At 39.1% G+C, this 23260-nt stretch overlaps 1 protein-coding gene across 2 annotated transcripts in view; it reads right to left on the reverse strand.

The window, feature by feature from the left end:
• Nucleotides 1–4759: 4759 nt before the first annotated feature.
• The window catches only part of SLC28A1 (solute carrier family 28 member 1), a 45112-nt gene continuing 26611 nt past the window's right edge, over nucleotides 4760–23260 (reverse strand). For both annotated transcript variants that reach the window (XM_051981206.1, XM_051981205.1), the window contains exons 10-18: nucleotides 20536–20616; nucleotides 16401–16526; nucleotides 13833–13963; nucleotides 12507–12675; nucleotides 10863–11060; nucleotides 7323–7404; nucleotides 6092–6190; nucleotides 5736–5847; nucleotides 4760–5354 (exon numbers count right to left, since the gene is read on the reverse strand). In XM_051981206.1, coding sequence (XP_051837166.1) covers nucleotides 5243–5354; nucleotides 5736–5847; nucleotides 6092–6190; nucleotides 7323–7404; nucleotides 10863–11060; nucleotides 12507–12675; nucleotides 13833–13963; nucleotides 16401–16526; nucleotides 20536–20616 — 1110 coding nt within the window. In that variant the 3' untranslated portion in view covers nucleotides 4760–5242. The remainder of the gene's footprint in view (nucleotides 5355–5735; nucleotides 5848–6091; nucleotides 6191–7322; nucleotides 7405–10862; nucleotides 11061–12506; nucleotides 12676–13832; nucleotides 13964–16400; nucleotides 16527–20535; nucleotides 20617–23260) is intronic.

A 23260-nucleotide genomic window follows, 5' to 3' on the forward strand; every position in this document is an offset into this window, starting at 1 on the left:
TTGTATGCATTAAAAACAATTTATCAAATAATATCAATGAATTAGAAGTAAACAGTTAACCAAGATACAAAATTAAGTAATCTGATTTCTAATTGCAGAAAAAATTAAGGACTTTTTTCAAGTTGGGAGGGAGAAGGGAGAGAATGGACACATACAATTCCCTGAAATCAGAAAAAAAGGTGTCCCACTCCCTACAATGTATTCAATCAAAGGAACATGGAAACGATAACTGACTGACCAATAAGGGACTAGTTTTTAGATAACACATTTGAATTGCTTAAGATATACAACTATGAGAAAACTGTCAGTCTTTGAATCTGACTAAGTTTCTGGTCAACATAGCCTAAATCCTTAGTTAAGGGTCTTTAGGCAGCAGATGGAGGTGGTCCAGTTTCCCAGAGAGGCAAGCCATGCCCAAACAATGCCATAACGTTTTCTTTCAATCTCCCCAATTGAATAAAGTTTCCCCACAAGACAGAAAATGAACTAGATACATTATTGAATAGAAAAGTGACTGAGCTAACTTCAGAATTAAGTCCCAAGATGGAGTCAGTGGGGTTCACCCAATTCCTACTACCACTAGCTATTCTAATCCCTTCCCTTTGTCATGAAAACCTGAACAAGATCTGGAGTAGAAGAAAAAGGGGCTGGGTAGGGAGGAATGTAAGTATATTACTGTTGTGTGTGCAGAGGGCTATAAAGTATGACAAATTGAAGTATGCTCACTATGGGTCCTGTACTCTTGCAGGAAATTAATGACTAGAGCATTGTCGTGACTCAAGGTGGCAGTTATGGGAGAAGGAGGTAGCTTACTTCCTGGATGGTGATAATAAAAAATTGAAAGCCCACCACTCATGCTTATAAACAATTAGCATCATCTCCTTTGTTGGTCCCTAAGGCAAAAGGGTAAGGCAGGAGCTAGCTGCCTAGCAATAGCATCCCCTCCCCTGCCACACAATCTCCTACCTCCATCTCCCTCCACCTCCAGTAGTACCATATCTCTCTGCTCATCTAGCTCCCACAGATTGCTTGCTTACATTATAATGTTCCTGGCTGCTTCAGGTAAGAGAGATGGTATTGCTTTCCACCCACCCGATTGTTCTATCACTGCTGAGTACCACTCACCCACTGGGAACAGGGGACCAACACAACCCACATAGCAGCAGGCACTTTATAATACAACCTACACAAACTGTTCTTTGCAGTATAGTGTTTTTACATATCAATGTTACTTAAATACCTGTAAAATACCAAATAGGCTGAAAAAAAATTGAAATATACTACAAAATGTTATGTTGGCAAATTGGGAGGGCTCTATATTAATTATTGGTGATTTTTTTTCATAAAGATGCTTCGTGGAGAAGCTGGAGGGCTGTGGGTTACACTGGAGTTCCTGTTTTCAGAGTTTCTAACATTATACAATGATATATATATGCAACATTATACAATGAAGAGTATTAGATATGGAATTAGAAGGCCCAGGGTTCAAATCTTACCCCTATCTTTTATGAAGTAGATCCTTCAGTGGGTAGAACATTAGGAGTCAAGAAGATTTGAATTCAAATCTCATCTCATACTCTTACTAGCTATGTAACCCTATGCAAGTCATTTAACCACACTGAGCCTCAGTTTGTTCATCTGTAAAGTGAAGAGATTAGACCAGCCAACTTCTTTTTTTTTAATATATATATTAAAAATGAACTTTTCTTTCTTTTTTTTTTAATTTTTATTTAATAATTACTTTATATTGACAGAATCCATGCCAGGGTAATTTTTTTTACAACATTATCCCTTGCACTCATTTCTGTTCCGATTTTTCAACCAGCCAACTTCTAAAGATTTATTCTAACTCTCATTCTATTTTCCTCAGGTGATGAGCTCAGGCCTCCACTTTAATGGAATGACAGTTAGTATTAAGCATTAGACATTCAGACATTTGGGGAGTATTTGAAAGATAGAGCAAGACAATTCTAAATAAACTGCTTCTGATTCTACAAAATCCTAAAAAAAATCTGGACTACTATGGACAACAATGGGAGAAAAGGCAATAATAGCCATACCTGCCTAACCTTTTGCTAATGGGCTCAACATGCTTGATTCAATAACATGTTTGCTTTTCAGCCTCTAATGAAAGCTAACATTTGACAGAGATAGAAAGGACATAGTGATAGAGAGAGAAAACCCTGGAGAAATTGGATTCTCTCCTTTCTATGCTTCTTGCTAACTGTGTGATTTTGGGCAAGTTAACCAACTTTTCTGTCCCACTTCCCCATCTTTAAAAGAGACAAGAAAAAATCTGCTTTCTCTACCACCAGATGTTGGGTAGATACAACAATATATGTAAAAATATGTTGAAAACTATAACATTATATACATGTGAAAGATAGCATTGTGATAAGGTAAGTAGAAATGGGGAATGAGGACCAGCCTTCAAGTTTCCATACTCCTTTCTAAATGAAACTGAGTGTAAGGGAAGTAAGAAAAAGAAAAGCAAACTCTGACACACACTCTTACCATTGTCACATGTACAAACTCATGGCAGCAAAGTGGTTTCTAAATCCTGATGGAAAGACACATTCAGAGGTGTCAAAATAAAGAAAAACAAGAAGTACATTTTAAAAAAAAAAAAGATGAATTATCCTATTTAAACTGTATATGGATTTACTCAGCTCTTTAAGCTGTGGTAGTTTCAGTGACATGTCTAGAAGCAAAATTTTGGGATGAATGATATGCCTCTTGTATACAAGGTAAAGGTAGGCAGCAGGGAAGTCATTAAGGTGTTATTGTTATATAACCCATGGATTCAGGTTTCCCCTAAGACTCTGGACTTACACAGAGAGGGCTTAATCTGGAAGAGGTCTCCCCCCAAAAGTCATTTTCTCCATGGTTCATTTCCTCATCCAGGATGGAAAAATCTCTAGATAAAGCTCATATATAGGATTCCACATATGTGGGTAACAGATAAACCAGTTTCCATGTACTAAATCAAGGTAACAAATGCATAATGGCCAGCTTTTTATTTCATCCAGAGAAAATGCAAATTATGAAAAACCCTCACAGGAACCCATAAATACAGAAAATACGGGAGGCACTTCCAATGGTACCTGGGCTCCCCATTAAAAAAAAAAAAAACTAAAGTTGGGACTGTTATCAGGGCAACCCTTTGACATTCCAGTAAAATTCTATAGAGTACTAAACCATTCTTCCTAGCTCACTGGGTCACTGTGTGCATTAGACTCTCCCATAAGGCTAAAATGCTTTAAGGATCCTGAACAAGCCAGATATTTTCCCAAGCTGATTTTTCCTGTCCAAGTAATTCTCCAAGAACTAAGAATGGCTAGATTTTTTGGGTTCTGACCGCCCAAGTAGCAGCTTTGTATCCATTTCCCATTGGGGAAAAAGGGGAGAATGAAAAGGCAAAATCATGAAAAAGACAAAAGGGCCTATGGCAGCTGGTCACTCTCTTTTACAAGTCAGCACAGAAAGACAATTTCACTGACCAGAGATCATCTCCTGTGTATTAGTCATTTTTGGATTAGATCAGGTAACTTAAAAATAATCAAGAGTTATCTGTTGCTTCTCAATAGGCCCAAATGTAAATGCCTATTGCCTCCAGGGATAGTGCTTTCCTGACCCCCCCCAAAAAAAAAAAATCTTACCTCCTGTATGCTCACTGATTTAACAGAGAGATCATCAAATTGATCTAATGAACTTTCCTTCAATGATAATCCAAGAAGGAGATGGTCAGCATGATCTAGAGAAGTTAGCCTCTATAGAAACAGTAAGAGCAAGGAACATGCTGAGGAATCAGAAAGACTTGATGAAAATTCATTATGGAAAATCACTCAAAAACCCCAAGATTTTACACCTATAGAAATGGGGAAAAGGTGATGTTATGGAATGAGGTAAGTAAAAAAGAAGATCCAATTTTGTGAGAAAGATAATAAATGTGGTTTTGGACATATTGTGTTTATGGAAACATCCATATGAATCACCTAAAATGAAATTGGAAATTCAGGACTATAGCTGGAGTGAGATATCCAGGTGTGAGAGGCAGATGTGCAAATTATTGGCATAGAGGAGATAGTAGAAAGTTTAGGAGTTATCTGATATCTGCAATCCCTTTAGTTCTCCCTATTCTCCCATCCATCAATCCTACTCTGAACTCCTCTGATCTTACAATTAATTAGTTCAATCATACACTGTTAAGTACTTTTAAAATCCTTTAGTCCCTTGCACTATCACTTTATTCTATTTCCACCTTGCCAGATTCTAACCCTGGATTGATTATCCATTCTCCTCTATTCCTGCTTATATATACTAAATTCTTTCAGAAAAGGTCATGCAATCTTACTAACTAGGTTCACTACAAGTTTATGTTATCTAATCTCATTTGGGCCCTCATTGTTGCATAGAAATCCTTTTCTTCTTTCTTTATCAACAATCATATTCTGCACAGTGGCCATCCCAAACTTTCTCTTCAGACTTCCTATACCTTTCTCTTCCTTCCCTTTCACCAAAGGACCTTGCTTCCTACTTTGCTGAGGAATTAGATATCTTCCACCCTGAATTCCCTCTTCTTCTTCTCTTCTTCCTTCATTCTTTCTTCCTTCCTTTCTTCTTCTTTCTGTCTCTCAACTAGGTATAGAAGTGGTCATACTTGATCTGCCTCCTGATCTACCAGTCCAGTAACTTTGTAAAAAATCAGGTTAATCTAGAATGACTTGTTCTTGATGAAGCCATGATGATAGTCTCTCAATTTCTATTTGTACAAAATGTTTATTTAATGTTGGATTTTATTGTTCTTTGAATATTTGACAGAACTCATTTGTAAATCCATCTAATCCTGATCATTTTTTCTTTGGGAGTTATTTATGGAGTGTTTGATTCTTTTTTCTGAGACTGGGTTTCTTTAATTCTCTATCTTTTGTTCTGCTACCCTTATTGTTTCAACCCCCTTATTTTACAGAGGAGGGATCTGAAGCCCAGAGATTTTAAGGGATTTGTTGTCCAACAAATACAATTAGTTGTATTATATAATTGGGCCTAGAACTCTGATCTCCAAGCTCCCAGGCCAACATTTATTGCATTATGCCATGAGATATTTTAAGTGTGTAATGGCATATTAACCCACTGAAGCTGACTGGGGGCTAAGTGGAGACTCTACAGAAAATAAAGAATTTAGTTGGAGGAAGTTTTCCTCCCTGGAAGAATAGCCCCAAAAAGAAAATTTACGCTCATGCTATACACAGGTAGTATGGTTGTAAAGTCTGCAGCAATTGATCAACATCTCTGGAACAAATTCCATCCTGGAACCAACGAATGCTGGGGAACTGGTGCCATTGAATTCCATGCTGAAAAATGAAAGTCAGGGGTTATGTAGGCTTAGAAAGCATCAGGCAAGGAGTTGAAGTCCATACCTTGCTGAAAAGTAGCATGACTGTGGCTGCTCCCTTCCTTCTTACTCTGGTCTACAGTAAGAGCTTTCTCCTTACCTGAGCCCCACCCTCTCCCTTCCCTGTACATCCTTCAGCAAACACAAAGACTGCTGAGGAAAAGGGAAAGAAGAGAAAGAATGAATTTACTAAATTACACATCAGTTACCCCTTTATACCTTTTCAAGTCTCATCAATGTGTCTGTCCCTTTCATCTTTTCTTATCATCATTCATACAGACCTGTGGTTCTAATGGCACCCCCTTTAAATCCCACCCCAACTGGCCACAGAGAGGCTCACCTTTGGAAGACCTGCTTACAGCACACATAAGTGTCGTAGCTGCTGTTGATGAAACTTGTGTTGAGGAAGGAGAAGCAGTCAATTTCTGCCTCTCTGGGCACATAAAGGATTCCTAAATGAAAGAGATGAAGAAGAAACTGCTGAAGTGTGTCTCATGGGACCTGGAGCCTTAGATCTTTGGAATCAAAACTTTAATCATTCTGCTCTAAGAAATTAAGCGAATCCCTCAAGGGCAAGAGTAGGTGATTTGGGGCTCTATATTCTGGACCAATGTCCTCCCACCAAGGGACAGGAAGGGATTCTAAAAAGATCATTCTACTTCCATTAAGGCAGGAGCCTGTGGAGAGTCATCTTACCTGCCACACAGGCATTGACCAGGGACACACAGGCACCAGTGAGTAAAGCACTCATAACAATCTTGGAAAACTCACTCTTTCGGTGGGGAACCATTGAGGCTACAGAAAACAGAAAAAGATCAGGAGCAAAAGTTGAATCCCTTTCCCTCCCAGGGACCCAATAGCCCAGGATTGGTGTGTATTTTCAATCACTCATTGACCCCTAACTCCAAAAGTAAAGTATGTTTCCAGTTCTGAAAAATTGAAAGAGAGTAATTGTTGCCTATAGTGTTACATTGTGATTCAATGTTCATTCACTGATTTAACTTTGCCTTGTAGCGAATCTAGACTATAAGTTCCATTAGGGCAGAGACTATGTTTCACCTAAACTCTGTATCTTCCCCAGTGCCCTGTATACAACAGTTGCTTTGGATTTTTTTTTAATGAATGAATTTACTACACTCCTAGGGATATCACTTTCCTAAAATCCCATCTCACAGGTTTTACTGAAATTGATACTAGCCCCATTGAGTTTATTCCTAACCTCTTAATATTCTCATTCAGGGACCTACAGGAGGAACTTTCGTTCCCATTGTCAACCCCTGTCTCCTTTCCCCTAGCCAATCCCTACTGCCCAGAGAGAATTTGAGAGAATTAAGTCATTCCAAAGACATTCAAGAAGTAATCCATATGCAGTACCTCATCTCTCTTGAATTGATGGATTTGTCACCCTAGATCCTTTCACTCGTTATATTCCATTCCATTCCATTATGTGACAATGCCATCCCATACAAAGTTCATACAAAGCCCACTCACCTTGGTTCCTTCCTGGTCTACCCTCTTCCTTATCAAAAAACAAGTATTGTGCTGGAAAACACAGCCTCCCCCAAACTAGATATGGAGAACTTGGCATCTTATGGCCCCAAACATAAACTACAGTGCATTCCTGCCCCTCCATGACAGAGGTTTCAGCCTGGAGAGTCAAGATACCAGCCACCTTGGGAGTCAATCCCAAACTTCAGTTGCATGTACTATTCATGGAATCTCAGAAACTAAGATTCATAGAGTCAGAAAGATCATCCAGTGTAATCTCATTCTATAGACTTGGAAACTGTGACATAGAAAGATTAAGGAACAGACTGAAGGACGCGAAGCTGGTTAGGAGTAGAGCTGGGAATGGCACCCAAGCCTTCCATGCCTGATTCATGTGCTGATGTGCTTTTAAAACATGATTTATAGTAGAGGGACTCACTTAGACCTCCCAGCATGATACCGATAGAGCTGAAATTGGCAAATCCACAGAGAGCAAATGTTGTGATAATTTCTGCTCTGATCTGAAAAACAAATGAAACTCATGATGGAAAAACCCTAGAGGTAATCTCATCCCTACTGTGTCTCACTATCTTGACTCTGGCTTCTCTTCTATTCCTTGGATTACCATGGGTCACAGTCCCAAGGAGCTTCAGCCATGGTCCTCTAGGACTCCGTAAGTGCTATTTTCATGTGTCTGCCCACCATTTTGGAATAGCAGACAAAGTTACTGCTAGTAGACTTCTCACTGTGACTTTCAAAGTTCTTCAACAACTAATCCCACACCCTAGAACATGTCTCTTAAAATACCCTTGTCCTTTACTTCTATCTTCAATCTCCCATCTTTTAGACAAAGTTGTATCATCTAAATGAACCAATTCCATTTTTTTTGCTCTGCCACATCACTAGCCTCCTTGAAAGCTTTCCTAGATGAACTCAGCTAGCTCATTTCACAAGACCTGCCTCTAAATCCTGATCTTGCTACTTACTAATCTTATGGCTAGGTCATTTTTCCACCCTAATATCAAAGTTTAAAAATATTTGAACCATCTTCCTTACAGGATTATTATGGAGATCAAATGAAATAGTGCCTGTGAAAACATTTTGCAACCATAAAATGTTATATAATTGAAAGAATTATTGTTATTATTATCATTAGAGTAGATAATTATTAGGTTATTATATAGCTTATAACGAGAATTATGTCTTTGTCAGTTCTACATAACAATCAATGTTTAACCACTGGCATTTGGCTGAGTCTTTCCTCTTAATACATTTTGTAATTTTACAATGATATATTTCTGTTGACTGTCAGTGTCATTATATACTTTGTTTTTCAGTCATTTCAGTCACCTCTGTCTCTTTGTGGCCTCATTAGGAATTTTCTTGGCAAAGATACTAGAGCAGTTTATCGTTTCCTTTTCCAATTCATTTTACAGATGAGGAAACTGAGACAAATAGGGTAAAGTAGCAAATACTTATATAACTACTAACAAATGATTTGCCTGGGGTCACAGAGCTAGTAAGTGTCAGGGGATGGTCTTCCTAACTCCAGGTATGGTACTCTTTCCACTCTGCCACTTATCTGTCTAGTAATGTACTCTATTTGATGATAAATTCCTTGAAAGCAAAGACTGCATCTATTCTTTGATGAATATACCACACAACCAGCCTCCAAATTTATCCCTATTGGTGGGGGGCAGGAATATGTTGGTAAATGTTTAAGTAGTGGGGAGAAATATATGCACACACACACTTTTAAGTTTAATCTGCATTATTAAAATTTTCTTAAATTATTCTAGATTAATGATGTCAAACTCAAATAGAAAAGGATGCCTCTACACCATATGTAAGGATCTCTGCAGACTGCATATTGACTTAGGAAAGTAATGTATTACCATTACCTGTGTTTTCATGTATTTTTTTACTATTTTGTTAAATATTTCCCAGTTACATTTTAATCTGGTTTGAGTTGCTTTCTAGAGTGTGTGGGCCAAATGTGAATAATCAACAAACAACAAATCAAGCCTTGATTTGAGGCAGTTTCTGAGATATAAATGCTTACACTGAAAATTGAAAATTGAATAATTTGCTCCTGCAAGTCAATTAGGGCTGAGTCAAATATATCCCTGAGTTGGTTGGTTGTATTATTTGTGGGAAGGGAGGGATGAATTCCCAGCCAAGATCTGACTGAGCAATATAAGAGTGAGCCAAAGTCTCAGGCAGGAAAGTTTTAGCATCCTCAGCTGTCTCAGGCACCCCTCCCCAAACCCACTCAAGTTTTTTCTCCTTCTTTGCAATCACCACCATACTTGGTCTTTTTAGGTCACTCACATCATTATATCCTGGCAGCTTTGTAGACAATCTCTCTTCTCCTTAATTAAATAAAGAGGGAGAAAGGAAAAGGAACCAGCATTGGATGAAGAGCAGCATGGGCTGGTAAATGGTGGCAGACTTAGGAGCTAGAGGCCCAAGGACTGAGATCCTACTCTACTTCTTAGCCATGTCAATGGAATCTTAGTAAAGTCCAAGATTACACTCCCCTGAGACTCAGCTTCCTCATCTGTAAAATTAGGGAGTTAGACTTGGTGACCTCTAAACTCTCTTCCAGTTTATGATTCTCTAAATTGATTCATGTATCTGAATTTAAGTTAAGGTTAGAAATCTGTGTTTCCTGGGCTTTTGATTTTCTTTTTTCTCCCTTTTCTTGCTCAGTAAAACCTCTCTTTTGAAACATCTCTCCTTACCTCCCACTCCTTTGCAAAAGTCAGGGGGAGAGGATATACAAATGTTCTACATTTACATACATGTGTGTATGTAAATTATACATTATCCATACATGTATATAGAACCAATTTTTCAATGTGTTGATAAATTTTGCTGGGTTTTTTAATTTTTCTTTCCCTTTTTATTTTTTTAAATTCTTTGTTATTAGAATGACTTTCTGGGAGGGGGAAAGGAAGAGATACAGGAAATTTAGATGATTTAAAAACAAATCATTAGTCAAAATATAAGGGGGGGAAGCCTTCCTTTTAGAAGATTCTAAGTTTGTCTCAGCTAAGTTAAGGGAAGAAACATTTCTATTCCTTATTTACTAAAAAGACCCAGAAAAATCAAGACCAATTATGGGGGGTGTTGTAGCTTGGACCTGCCCTGGTATTTATAGAGCTAGGGCATAAAGAAAAAGGAAATTCAGATGAGTTAAATGAGGCTTTTGATCCCTTCCTACTTGAAATCTTTACTTCATATAATCCAGGATCTGGAACTTCAAAGGCAGAAGAACATAAAAATATATATCTTGTCTCTTTGCCAAGGCTGCAGCTAGGACCCATTTCGAACTCAGTAGTGAGTGCAGGGGCCAATTCAGAAAGTGAATGTATTTCAGAGTAGAAAGAGTAGCAATGTTTCCCTGTAGAAGCCTAGCCTTGAGGTTACAAAGATGACCTCCTAACTAGGAACCTGAGGGACCCCAGTAGTGACATAGAACCAGAGAAACAGAGGGATCTGGAACCTCACTTAAGGTTGGAAATGAAAGAGGAGAACTGAGGCCTTCCAAACACTAATTAAATCCCCCAGGCAGAAACAGTCCCAATTGTGCAGAACCATAGCTAGACAAAGACAAGTAAGTAATGACACAATAATAATGCAGAAAATAATAATAATATGAAAATCATAACACATAACATTTTCTAATTTGTAAAATACTTTTGCATGAATTAATAACAATAATAGCTATAATTGCATAGCACCTCAAACTTCTCATTTGATCCTTACAACAATCCTGTAAGACAGATGTATTATTATCCCCATTTTACAAATAAGTAAACTGAGGCTGATAGAAGAAAGGCATTATTCTTTAGATCACTCAGTGAGTTAGTAGCAGTCATATCTAGAACTCAATTGCTCTTATTACCAGTCCTTTGACTTGCCACCCTATCCTACTGCCCAAGTACTATTGTCACAACCTGCCCATGTCACTTACCGAAATCCACTGTTTCTTGCCCCCAATCCACTCTTCAACTCCCTCTAGCCGTTTGTTCTTATATTTGGACAGCTCCTGGTAGGCCACAAATTCATTCAGAAATAGCTTGATGCCCAGCATTTCAGCTACCATGGGACAATCTGCCCATTCCACTCCCAGCATGAACGCCACTGGACGCAAGATGTAAGAGCAGATGAGCTAAAAAGCAGGTCCATAAAATGATGGGTTAATGGCAAAGGCTAAGAGTCTACCCACTCTACCTGCTCCTCCTCAAGAGATGAGCTATCCTAAAAAAATAGGAATGGGACCACATTCCAGGCTCTGTTAGGGCTCATCGGCTTCCATAGACCCTGAGAACTAGATAATCACAACTCCCATTTGTGTATCACTCTAGGGCTTATAAATTGACTTCTTCAAACAAGAGGTAGTGTAAGTCACAAAATTTTGGAGTTGTATGGGACCTCAGGATTTATCTAGTTCAATCCAAACCTGTAAAAGAATCTTTACTGAATCTGTCCCAAAAAATGATCATTCAGCTTCAGCTTGAGATCTCCAATGAGACGAAATCCACCAACCCCTGTATCATACTACTCTACTTTTAGATAGTGCCAATTATTGTTAACAATGATATTAATAATAGATAATACTTATATAGTACTTACTATATGCCAGACATGTTGCTAAACACTTTACTAATACTGTCTCATTTGCTCCTCACAACAACCTTGTGAAACCCAGTTTCAGAGGAGGAAACTTAGGAAAACAAAGGAGAACTGATTTGACAGGTCACATAGCTAATAAGTGTCTCAGATTAAATTTGCTTTTTAAAAAAAATAGTTTTCTATTTCTCAAAATACATGCAAATATAGTTTTCAAAATGCATCCCTGCAAAACCCCATATTTCATTTTTTTTCTCCCTCCCTCTGCACTTCCCCCCTCTCTTAGACAGCAAATAATCCAATATAGGTTAAACATGTGCAATTCTTCTAAATATATTTCCATATTTATCATGCCATGCAAGAAAAGTCAGATCAAAAGAGGGAAAAATGAGAAAAAAAAAAAAAAACAAGCAAGAAAACAGCAACAAAGGTGAAAATATTATGTTGTGATCCACATTCAGACCCCATAGCCGTCTCTCTGGATATAAATGGTTCTCTCCATAACATCTGTTAGAATTGTACTGAATTCCCCCATTGCTGAAAAGAGCCAAGTTCAAACTGAATTTGAACTCGGATCTTCCTGACTGTAGACCTAGCAATTTATCCATTTTGCCACTTATGTGCCCTACCTGATGTAAGATTTTCTTTACACGAAGCCTAAATTGGCCTCTTTGCCTAAATCCAACCACTATCCTTAGTTCTTCTCTTTAGAGTCAAATAAAATAAATTTAAAACCCTCTTTCACATATTATGATTGCCATTTAATTTATGGGATAATAAGATCAGAGGAGTAAGTACCTTATCTATGGTTACACAAAGACACTTTTCTTGCCCCCAAATCTCCCACTGACTACCCAGACTGAGGTCTTTAGCACTGCAATCAGGTCTTGGCAGGGACTTGGGAGCCATTATCCAGTTTTGATCAACTCTTAGACACATGCCGGGAAAACTGACGCTTCCCCTTAATGGCTAAGTATGCCATTACCTGGAAACTGAGTTCTTGGATGTCCACCATCTCTCCCAGCCAGGAGAGAGCAGCATTGATGAAGGCTAACACAGCCAAAAAGGCAATCAGGTTGGCAGCAATGTTTGCAATGACCCCCACAGAGATGGCGGCTCCAGTAGTGGCAGCTTCCAAAAGGTTCTGAGCCTCCCTGAGTTTATGTCGAGAATTATCATTAATAATCAGTTTCTAAGAACAGCAGAGGCTTGGGTCTATGAACTCAAACTATAATTCAAATCTGAGGGTCAGAAAGAGCTTTATTTAGGAGGTAATAAGGATACAATAGTAGGGGGAACAGGAATTATGGACCCTGTCTGTCTTAAAACTTCAGAAAGAAAAAAAGAAAAATAGGGTAGAGAAGATTGGAGAAAGGAAGGCTAAGATGTCCCCCAGTACCAGAAGTAATGTGGTGCAGAGGTAAGATAAGAAAGAAGAGAATAGAAATGGAGCAAAAATAAGAATGGACATTTTGAGAGAATGTATCATAGAATATTAGAATTGAGAGAGGGACTTAAGAATCTACCAGATCCAATCTCTGCAATTTACAATGGAATAATCTGGAGTCCATAGAGTACAAACACACTGACTCATAAGTAAGAAATAACTGCAGAACAGCAGATCTGTAGTCCAAGAGATGTGAGTTCAAATCCTGGTTTGACCACTTACTAAATATGTGACTCATGTCTAGATCATTTAATCTTTAAATGCGTATGTGAAATATGAATAATAATAATAGCTGTACCAATTATTTTATAGTCATTGTGAGACTCAGATAAGATCATGAAAGTCTTCATAAGCAACTTAGAGCTTCATGAATGTCCACTATCATTATGATCACCATCACAGGATCTCAAGATCATAGGATTAACCTGGAAGGGACTTTAAAAGGTTATCTGGCTCAACCCTTTCACCTGACGCACAGGAAGTGATTTGCCCAGAGTCATACTGGTAGGTACTCAGTTACAGAGCCAGGATTCAAATGCAGATCCTAGGATCTGACGCTATGAGCCCTTTCCATTGACTCTCAGTAAAGGTCATTGGGATCTTGGGAATAAGAATAAGAAATTAAACATATAGGAAAAAATGAAAATCAGAGAAATAGAGAAAGATTTTTTAAAGAGAAATTTCAGTTTACAGTAGAGAATGTGTTAATGAGTTAGAGTTAATGAGAGACAGCAATTAGAGCTGGGACTTCAGGACTACAAGTGGCCAGTTACACCATTATCTTGATTAATCCCTCATTTCCTGATCCAGCACCTGATCCTCCACCCTCAAAAAGAGACATAAAGAACTTCTCATTGGACTCACCCATAGGACAGTTTCACCCCCTCTTCACGCCGGGACTTGGATTCTTCTACTTCTGGGTAGACTAGTTTGGACAGAGCCAGAGCACAGGGAGCAGCCATCACAGAGGCAGCAATCAAAGAGGCAGGATCAATCTGCAAGGCCCCAGCATTTGGAATTAGAAATGACAGGAAACCCCAAAGGGAATGAGAATTGCAAGTAACAGCATTCTGATTCTTGTTTTCAAGCTAGGAACAGAGGAGTTTGTGAAGATTTCATATTTACCCAAATGCCATATTTTCTCAAGTTGACTCTTTTGTAGCTAGGATTACTTAATTTCTACCAAAATGTCAAGCCAGTTTCAGAGTAGGACCATTCTTGTCCTTAGCTAGAGAGAACATCATGAACTCCAGATCAATAACCATAATTCTATTAGCCTTGATGTGGGTCCTTCCTTTACCTTGTGTTCTAGTTCTAAAAACTGGGTTCTTATCATCTTCCTGTTTCCAAATTCCCACCTTGGACCTCAGCTGAAACAAATGAGTCCCAGCCTTATTTCACTGACCCATGTCTGATTTCTTGTCCTGCACTGATTTTTCAGCATTAGGCTTCCAACCTTTCCACCCAAACTCTTCAAGGATCTAAAGAGTTAACCTGAACCCCAGAGCTCCTATGCTATGTTCCTATGCTCCTAGCTGAGAAACTGTTGTTAGGTCTCTTCTGTCTCTTTGCCCTGAGTCTTTCCCCACTCCAATCCATTCTACATATTGCTGCCAAAGTAATTTTCCTTCCAGGCAGAAAGGACCATGTGATTCTCCAACTCAATTAACACCAGTGGCACCCTACTGGCTCTAGAATAAAATAAGAACTACTCTCTTTAACTCTTAAAGACCTTCACAAACTGGATTTACTCTATCTTTCCAGACTGCTTGTGCATTAGGGAAGAAATTTCACATTTATATAGTACTTATCATGTGCCAAGCACTGAACTAAGCATTTTCTACAAATCTTTTCTCATTTAATCCTCAACAACTCTTCCAGATAGGGTCTATTGTTATTCCGATCTAACAGCTGAAGAAACTGAATCAAAGAGCGTTTAACCAACTAGCCCAGGAGAACACAGCTAATAAATGTCTGAAACTGTATTTGAAATCAGCTCTTCCTGACTCCAGGTTCTATCCACTAAACACGTTACATTACTCTCCTTCATGTACTCTACGGTCTAGCCAAATTTCTCTCTGCTGCTCACATCTTACACTTCATATACCATCTTTATTAGATCTTTTGTACTGGCTGTTTTCCATCCTTTGAATACTCTTTCTTTGTATCTGTGGCCTGGGATCTACTGTAAGAACCTAGGTTTGTCTGCTTACACCTAGCTCTCATGAGGATCAGTCTGATTTTTGAACCTTCATGGCCCATCCTACTGAAGCGGGTTGTGGTCCCTTTAAGAAACTGTATTTCTTATTGATCTGTGATTCCTTTCAGATTCCCAGGCCCTCCTGGTGAGGCATGTCCTCCCCAGACAAGTTGTCTTTCCAGGATACCGGAGCCTTTGATTCAATTACAAATTTTGGTCAGAAAGCATCCTTTGAATTCCAATAGGAGATCCGGGCTTGTCCCAGCCCCCATTCTGATTTGCTTGGGCCTCCCAGCCCCCACTGGTTCTGATCTGCTCAGGCGTCCCAACCCCCACTAAGATACCCAATATAATAAGCTTCCATCAATTAAAGTCTTTGCAGATGGACATTGGTAAGTCCCTTTACTTCCAGGACCTTCTGTCCACTGAGAACTGCAGTCTCAGTGCAAAACTCCATTTTCCATAGATCTGCCACTATAGAAGTCAGTCTCTTGGTAAAATGATTTCTATCTAACAAGAAACTTTCATTTTGCAACTAGTATTTCGGGAATGAGTGAATTCTTTCATTCCTAAAACCTGAGGCCGATTTAAAGGGGATTCTTAATAACTCTCTTATAGCCACTAACCTTTAGACCACCAGGAATCTAGATCACTCAAACAGCATCACTACTTTCATGAGCTCAGGTTATGACATCCTAGAGCTGGCTTCCATTTATACTGATAAACAGAGTTCCTTACACAGATGGTAAACTTAGCTATTCTTGAGCCTTAGTGGATTGTTGAACTTTTAGGGAAAAAAGAATTGACTTTACCAAATTAATATGGGTTTGAATGAAAATGAATAAATAAAAGTACTGGAAACTACTTGGTGGATGAAAAAATATATTAAGACAGAGACTAAGAATAATATTAAAATTGAGGGGGAAAATTTTGCCTATATAAAAAATAGATTTAAGAGAGTTGAGGCTGTTCCAGCAAAGCTGCTGATTAGAAATCGAAATTCAATCATGACAATTAGTCAGAGGACTCGAGACATCAAGTTTTGTATGTCCCATGCAAATTGTGCAATCATAGAAGGACCCCATGAGAAGGTCCAGTTTGCTAGGACCTGCTATAATTTGTACTCTACTGATAGAGTCTTTGAGAATCCAGGGTCACCTTTTCCCTGTGATGAGGTAGCAGAGGAGGACTTTACTGGAAAACATAGCCAAGGTTGAGTGAGCTGAGCTTACCCCAAAGGAAATGTAGGCTCCTAGCAAGCTGCCTGCAATGGTAGCGTAGCCTCCTGTCATAACGACGTGAACTTCAGAGAGTGTCATATCTGCAAGGTATGGCCGGATCAGCAGAGGAGCTTCTGTCTACAAACCAGGTAAAGACATTTAGCCTCCAGGGACTGGATTAGACCACATTGAAGGGCACCAGCTAGGAATCTTGCGGCAAAGTAAGGGATTCTCATCCTGAAGAGGATGAGTGGGTATTAGGTACATTTAGCAAGGCTTGAGAGAAAAAGTCTTCCTGAGGAAGAAGGGAAAATTCATGTGTGATTAAAGAGAACAGAATTTAGTGCTTTGCTCCCAGATCCATGGAGCCAGAAAGCAGGAGAATCTTTTATTATCTTTTTTTTGTATGTCATGGACCCCTTTGACAATCTGGTAAAGTCTATAGATCCCTTCTTAAAATAATGTTTTTAAATAATGGAAGGAAACATTAAGCTTCAGTTACAGATTAGTGAGAACAAAAATAGATAAATAGATAGATAGATAGATGATAGATGATAAAGAGTTATATTTCTATTCAACTTTCCAGATTCTCCTGAAATCTCTCTACCAATCAATTCTTTGAACCTGAGCCCAGGTTCAGAATTTTGCCCATAAAGGCACTGAGATATTTAGCTGGTGATTTGTAGAGCTTACCACAATACAGAGTATCAGGAGACTGAGATGCTACAGAGCTTAGAAGGAAAAAAAAAGACAAAAAGTATGGATTACCAATTTTTCTTGTGCAGCAAAATAACTGTATAAATATGTATACATTAATTGTATTTAACATATAATTTAACATGTATTGGACTACCTGCCATCTAGGGGAGGGAGAAGGAGAAGAAGGGGAAAAATTGGAGCAGAAGGTTTTGCAAGGGTCAGTGTTGAAAAATTACCCATGCATATGTTTTGTAAATAAAAAGCTACTTTTTTAAAAAGTACAGATTACTGTTTATGATACCTCCATGACTCTTGTGATGGAGTGAGCAATCCTGGAAGAAGGGCAGAGGAAGTGACTGTCCTTCCATGAGGCACATTACAGGGTGTTCAAGAAGAGTTCTAATCTGTGGTGAAGAGAAGTGGGTGTGAAGCCCGCTTGTATGCAAGAACATCAGACTAGGATACGAAACACAGTGGTTGTGGTAGATTGTGCTTTTCAGTAGAACAGTAATGAGTGAGTAGAGAAAGTGAGAGGCACCTTGGGGGGAAAAAACACTTTCCTTGTTTGTTCACTATGGCGTTTCACAGGGTCCTCCTGGGTGTTTAGCTCAGTCAGGATAGCTGCTAGTAGTCTCACATAATATATCAGTGCAGAGCAAGCAAGATGAGAACTATAAGATCAGATTCCACATAAAACAGCTTTTATGACTTATGGGACATAGCCAGCTTGCCCCTAGCTCCCATTTCTGAAGGAGACTGCCTGAGGTTCAGTTAATCTTCAAAGAACTTTCTTTCACACATGGTGTAGTGACTTAATTGGCTTATCTTTTCCTAAAGAAATTAACCCTCACCTAATTTGTCTGTAATAAGAGACTGGCTAATGAGAGATTAGTCCTGGGAGCCTTCACAGGAGACCCAAAGGGATATCTGGTGAGCCTGTTTCTGGAAGCTTGAGATGATGTGGGATGAAGGCGCTTAGCTTGAAATTTTAGGTCATATGAAAGTATTTATTCTCCTACTGTTTTCTGTAGCAAAGAAAAGAAAAGACTTTTTGGTTGGCCATTAAGCCAACCAACTCAGAACTGAGAGCGCCTGCAAAGGGCTCCAATGGAGAAACTTACTCTCTTTCCTTTTGGCTGCCTGCAAGGGATGAGCTTTGAGCTCTAGAGGGCTGCAGGGTGAGAGGGGAGGGAGGGAAAAGAGCAGACATATCTCTTGACAAATTCTGCAAGCTATAAAGAGCATTATATTTCTGCAAAGCCATTTTTGTGGAAGGGATGAGAGGGTATTTGGTGTGCCAAGCTCGTTACGATTATTTATTACTGAGGCAACCTGACTGAGGATTATTGAGGATGCAGGGTCTGAGGTCTCTTTCCAGCAACTCTCTCTGAGCTTTTGTAGAATGGCACAATCCCTTCCCCTTCTCCCCTCCCTCTCCTCTATCTTCTGTTGTTGTTGTTGTTTTTTTCTGAAGATAGATAGGGAAGGCAATACTAGGAGCTTCTGAGAAGAAAAGAACTGAATTTATTATTTCTGTAGGCCCAGAATATCTACCTCAGGGAATCAGGATAAGGGCTCGGGAGAATCTCATCTTATCATCAGGAAATCACACCTCATCCAACTTGTTTTCTGCCAAATACTACAGGGTACAAATGGCATTCTATTCTACAGACCCATTTTTATGGAATGGGATGATAGAGTACTTGGGAATGCCAAGTATTTTGTGACTATTTATTACTGAGGTAACTAGGTTTTCTCTGGCAGTCACTTGGGTGATGTCTGGCTTTGCTGCCAACATTTTCTCAATTGCTACTGTCTCTATTAGCTCTGGTGGTGGAGGTTATATGACATTTAGAAGCCCATGCTTTCCTAAGCTAGACATAGCCCAATGGACTGAAAAAAAACAAACTCCAAATTACGAATGGAGATTTTACTCAAGATTCCCATACTTGAATGCCTTCACTGAAGATGAGGCAGAATAGGCTCTAGCCAGCATCTAATTATGGCAGAATTCAGAGCAAGATTCAGCTCAAAAATACGGATGGCTTTAGGATACCTAAAAGACTCTAAAGTAGGAGTTCTTAACCTTTTTCATGTGTCACAGAGCCCTGTAGTAGTTTGGTGAAACCTATGGACACTTCACAATGAATTTTTTAACTGTATTAAATAAAATGCATAGGATTGCAAAGAAAACCAATTATCAATGAAAAACAGTATCAAAATAATCAGAAAAATAACAAATACATAAACTCCAGGTTAGAGTGCTCTCAGAACTTCCTACTTCAAAAAATTAAGTCTAAATGTTATATCAGTCCAGTCTTTTAAGTCACCGCCTCTTAAACTTTTTCCACTCATGACCCCTTTTCACCTAAGAAATTTTTATGAGACCCTGTCTCAAATCTAAGCCAAGGGATTCCTGGCAGCATTTACGCATACATAGAGTGCACATGTTATATATTCAGAATCAAGGCTGCAGTGAAATTATGTGATTTGGGTAAGCACTACCAGAAATACCTCGAATTCATAACTCATTTGATTTTGAATTAATTTTTGGTCATTATATTCAGAAACCTTTTACTGTTGCCAAATTTTTCATGATTCTCCCCCATATTCAATTACATGATTCTATATGGCATCATGACCCCCAGTTTAAGAAGCTTTGCTTTAGGTCACCCTCAGCACTCTGGCCACAGGAGATCTCCTAAGACCTCGTAAGAAAGAATACAGAAGCCCACGATTCAAATTTCAGATATACTACACAAGACAAAATATGACTATGATTTTCATCTATAGCAAGCAATTGCTTTGGAGCACACACAACCCTGGAGAATTTGGGTAGCTGAGCTGAACTCCTCAGACCAATTCTGGTAATACCGATATCCTGTATAGGGCATTTCCCAGAGAGAAAAGTACATATGTCCTGAACCTTTCCTGTGGACTGGCCCTCCTCATAATGAGCATGTGCAATCAAAGGCTACTGGTTGATCTTATATATGCCACCCCTACCGTCAGCCCTGGATTATATTAAAGATGTCTGGAGACTGAAAAGGCAGAGCTGCCTGCTCAATAAACTTAAAAGACTGTTCTCCATGTCTTTGGGTCTCATTGTGTGTGTTTTTCCCCACCCATAACATGAAGAAATTAGACAGATGGTTTCTCCAGTCCCTTCTACTTGTAACATTTTGAATCTATAAGCTAACAAAAGAATGAGTCTTGAGGGGGACCTGGAGGAAAAAGAAACAATTAGATGGTGAGGTTGTACAGCCGATGGGGCCAGAAGCCCTCCTCTACTAGGAAGATGTGGACAAACACCAAGGAGCATAAGCTTCCAGGAAGATCTGAAGGATTCTTAGAATACAGAGCTTTGAAGACCAAGAACCTAGAGAGTTTCTGAGAATGAATCAGGAACTGTTTGTCAGGAGAGACAAAGAAATTAGACAACACCTACTTGGCTCACAAAGATATTTCCTGCCACACTTAGGGTCTCTGTGGCTGTGGTTCCCATGGTGACCTGCATCAACCAGGAGATCTGGAAGGAACCAAGGTAGCATATTAGATCTTGGCATATTAAACAACTTACTCTAATTTGTTTTCTCATCAGAGATTCAAGAATACAACATCGACAATATTCTTTCTCTTAAACAAGAAAAATTATCTCTTTGTCTCTTCATTCCCTTTTTTCTCTTTTTCTTCTTTTCTTTCTTTTTTCCTCCCTCCCTCTCTCCAGATCTCCCATCTCAGTGTCTCTATCTCTGTCTGTGTGTCTCTCTCTGAATCTGTTTCTCTCTCTGTCTTTCTCTGTCTCTGCCTGTCTCTCTGTTTCTGCCTCTCTCTGTTTTTCTCTTTTCTCTCTCTGTGTTTCTCTCTTCTCTCTGTCTCTGTTTCTGTCTCTGTCTGTCTGTCTGTCTCTCTCTTTCTCTCTTTCTCTTTGTCTCTGTCTCTGTTTCTGTTCTCTTTCTGTCTCTCTGTCTCTGCCTCTGCCTCTGTTTCTGTCTGTCTGTCTCTTCCTCCTTCTGTCTTTGTCATTCTTTCTCTGTCTCTCTATATATTTGTTTCTCATTTTCTTCTTAATTTGGGTCTTTCTATATCACCTAGACCAGAAGTGCAGAGGCTATTCAAAGACCCAGTCCCACTATTATTACCATGGGAGCTTTGACTTGTTCTCTTTCTGATAAAGGCTGGTTCATTCATTCCTATTTAGTGGACTTGGTGACTTCCAGTACTAAGTATTCACCATGTTAATACTGGACTTAATGTGGACAACTGATCAGCTTCACTTACAGACACTAGAACTCCACGAGCATCACCTACCCATTAGGAGCAATTTTCCCACTCTTGGCAAATATAGTCCCTTTCTGTGGAATTACTAATATCTGTAACGACCTTAAATAAGTCACTTTTGCCTTCTAGGTCCCATGTCTTCATCTATGAAATTAGAAGGTTGAACCACATCATCTCCATCTCTGATATTCTATATTAACCATAATCTGTGACCCTCTAGCTTCTTGGTCAATGTGGCCTTATAGTAGTGATTAGCAGCCTGAAGTTTCTGAGATAAGCTGATGACTTTACCCAGAAACAACGCAGGGATAATTCAAAGAGGGACAGATTGGGATACTGGAAAGAGCACTGAATTTGAAGGCAAAGGGCCTGGGTTGAATCCCAGAACCTCAGACACAGAAGATACCCCAAAGTTCACCTAGTACAATTCCTATCTAAACAAGAATCCCATCTGCAGCATACCTGACTAGTAGAGATCTAGCTTTGACTTTGTGGTAGATGAAAGCCCATTGTTTGAGTGTCTACATTGCTACTTACTAACTGGAAATCTCAAACAAGTCATTGACTCTGTCTCAACCCTAAGATGGATGAGTTGGACAGGAAACTTTCTAAAATCCCTTCCAGCCCTAAATGTTATAAACTCTGAGTTTTTCCTCAGTAAAATATACTGGAAAGAACCCTGGATAGGTGGCCAAGAGAATTGAACTCTAGTCCTGATTTTGCCTCTAAATCATTGCATGATCTTAGTGCAAATCATTTGATATCGATGAGCACTCAAATTCTACCTAATGAAGAAATTGGACTTGATTCAATTAAATGTGCCCATTGTGCACATTTGCCCAAATGTGCCCAAATGTGCAGCATGCCATAGAATGGAATATTGGATTTGGAGGCAGGAGAAACTTAGGTACAAACCTTACATCTCCCACTAGTTGTTTGAATACAGATAAGTCACTTAACCTCTCAATCTATTTCCTCATCAGCAGCATGGGACTGACAATACTCATAGTGATTATCTTGCAAGGTTATCATTAGGATGAAATGAGATCATGTGCTTACAACATTTTGCAAATTTTAAAGCTCTATCCAAATAAAAGTAGAATTAGTGGCAGTGTCCCTAAGATGATTCCACAGCTCGTGTTTCCACTATTCCCTTGACAGGCCTAGCAAGATGTCCAATGAGTGTGCTGAGACCTAGTCATGCTGAGACAGCTATTCCATGATCAATATAATGATGCTCTTTTTTCCTAGCTAAAAAAAGGCTCTCCTTTCTCTCTCCTAAGAAAATCTCCCGTCTGTAGGGTAGAGGAGGAGTTGTTAATGCAGAGGGATGTCTGATCTTGAACAGATCCCATCAGGGAGAGAGAAAACTAAAAAAGAGGTCTAGGATCCCTTCAGGAGACTTTAGAAAAGACCAAAACTCACATTTCTATAGTACTTTACAAAAGCAATCATTAATAAGCTTTTATTAAATATTGGATATGTAATGGTACTGTCCTAGGTGCTAGGGGTACAAAGATAAAAATGAAATATCCTTGCTTTTAAAGAATTTGCATTCTATCAGAGGAAATGACATATATATATACTTACAAAATTTGTATATGAATACAAGAACACAGGAAATTTCTCCCTTAAAAACAGCTGTTAAAGTCTTTAATGATAAGGATCACATGGCAGCCAAGGAAAGAGGCCACAGAATTAAATCAAGATTTGGAGAAAAGTCCCTACTCTTGGCTGCTATTTCCAGGAACCACAGAGGTCCGTGTTTTAAACTCCTCAGTCCTTGTCCTGAGTTCTAGCAGGAGGAGCATTGGAGGAGGGACCGCCTACAGAGTTCTCTCCAATGCCCTGCCCTCTGGCAGGAGTTTGGGGTGTGTTCAAGCTCCCCCTCG

The sequence above is a fragment of the Antechinus flavipes genome, chromosome 2, assembly GCF_016432865.1.
Source record: "Antechinus flavipes isolate AdamAnt ecotype Samford, QLD, Australia chromosome 2, AdamAnt_v2, whole genome shotgun sequence".
Lineage (NCBI taxonomy): Eukaryota > Metazoa > Chordata > Mammalia > Dasyuromorphia > Dasyuridae > Antechinus > Antechinus flavipes.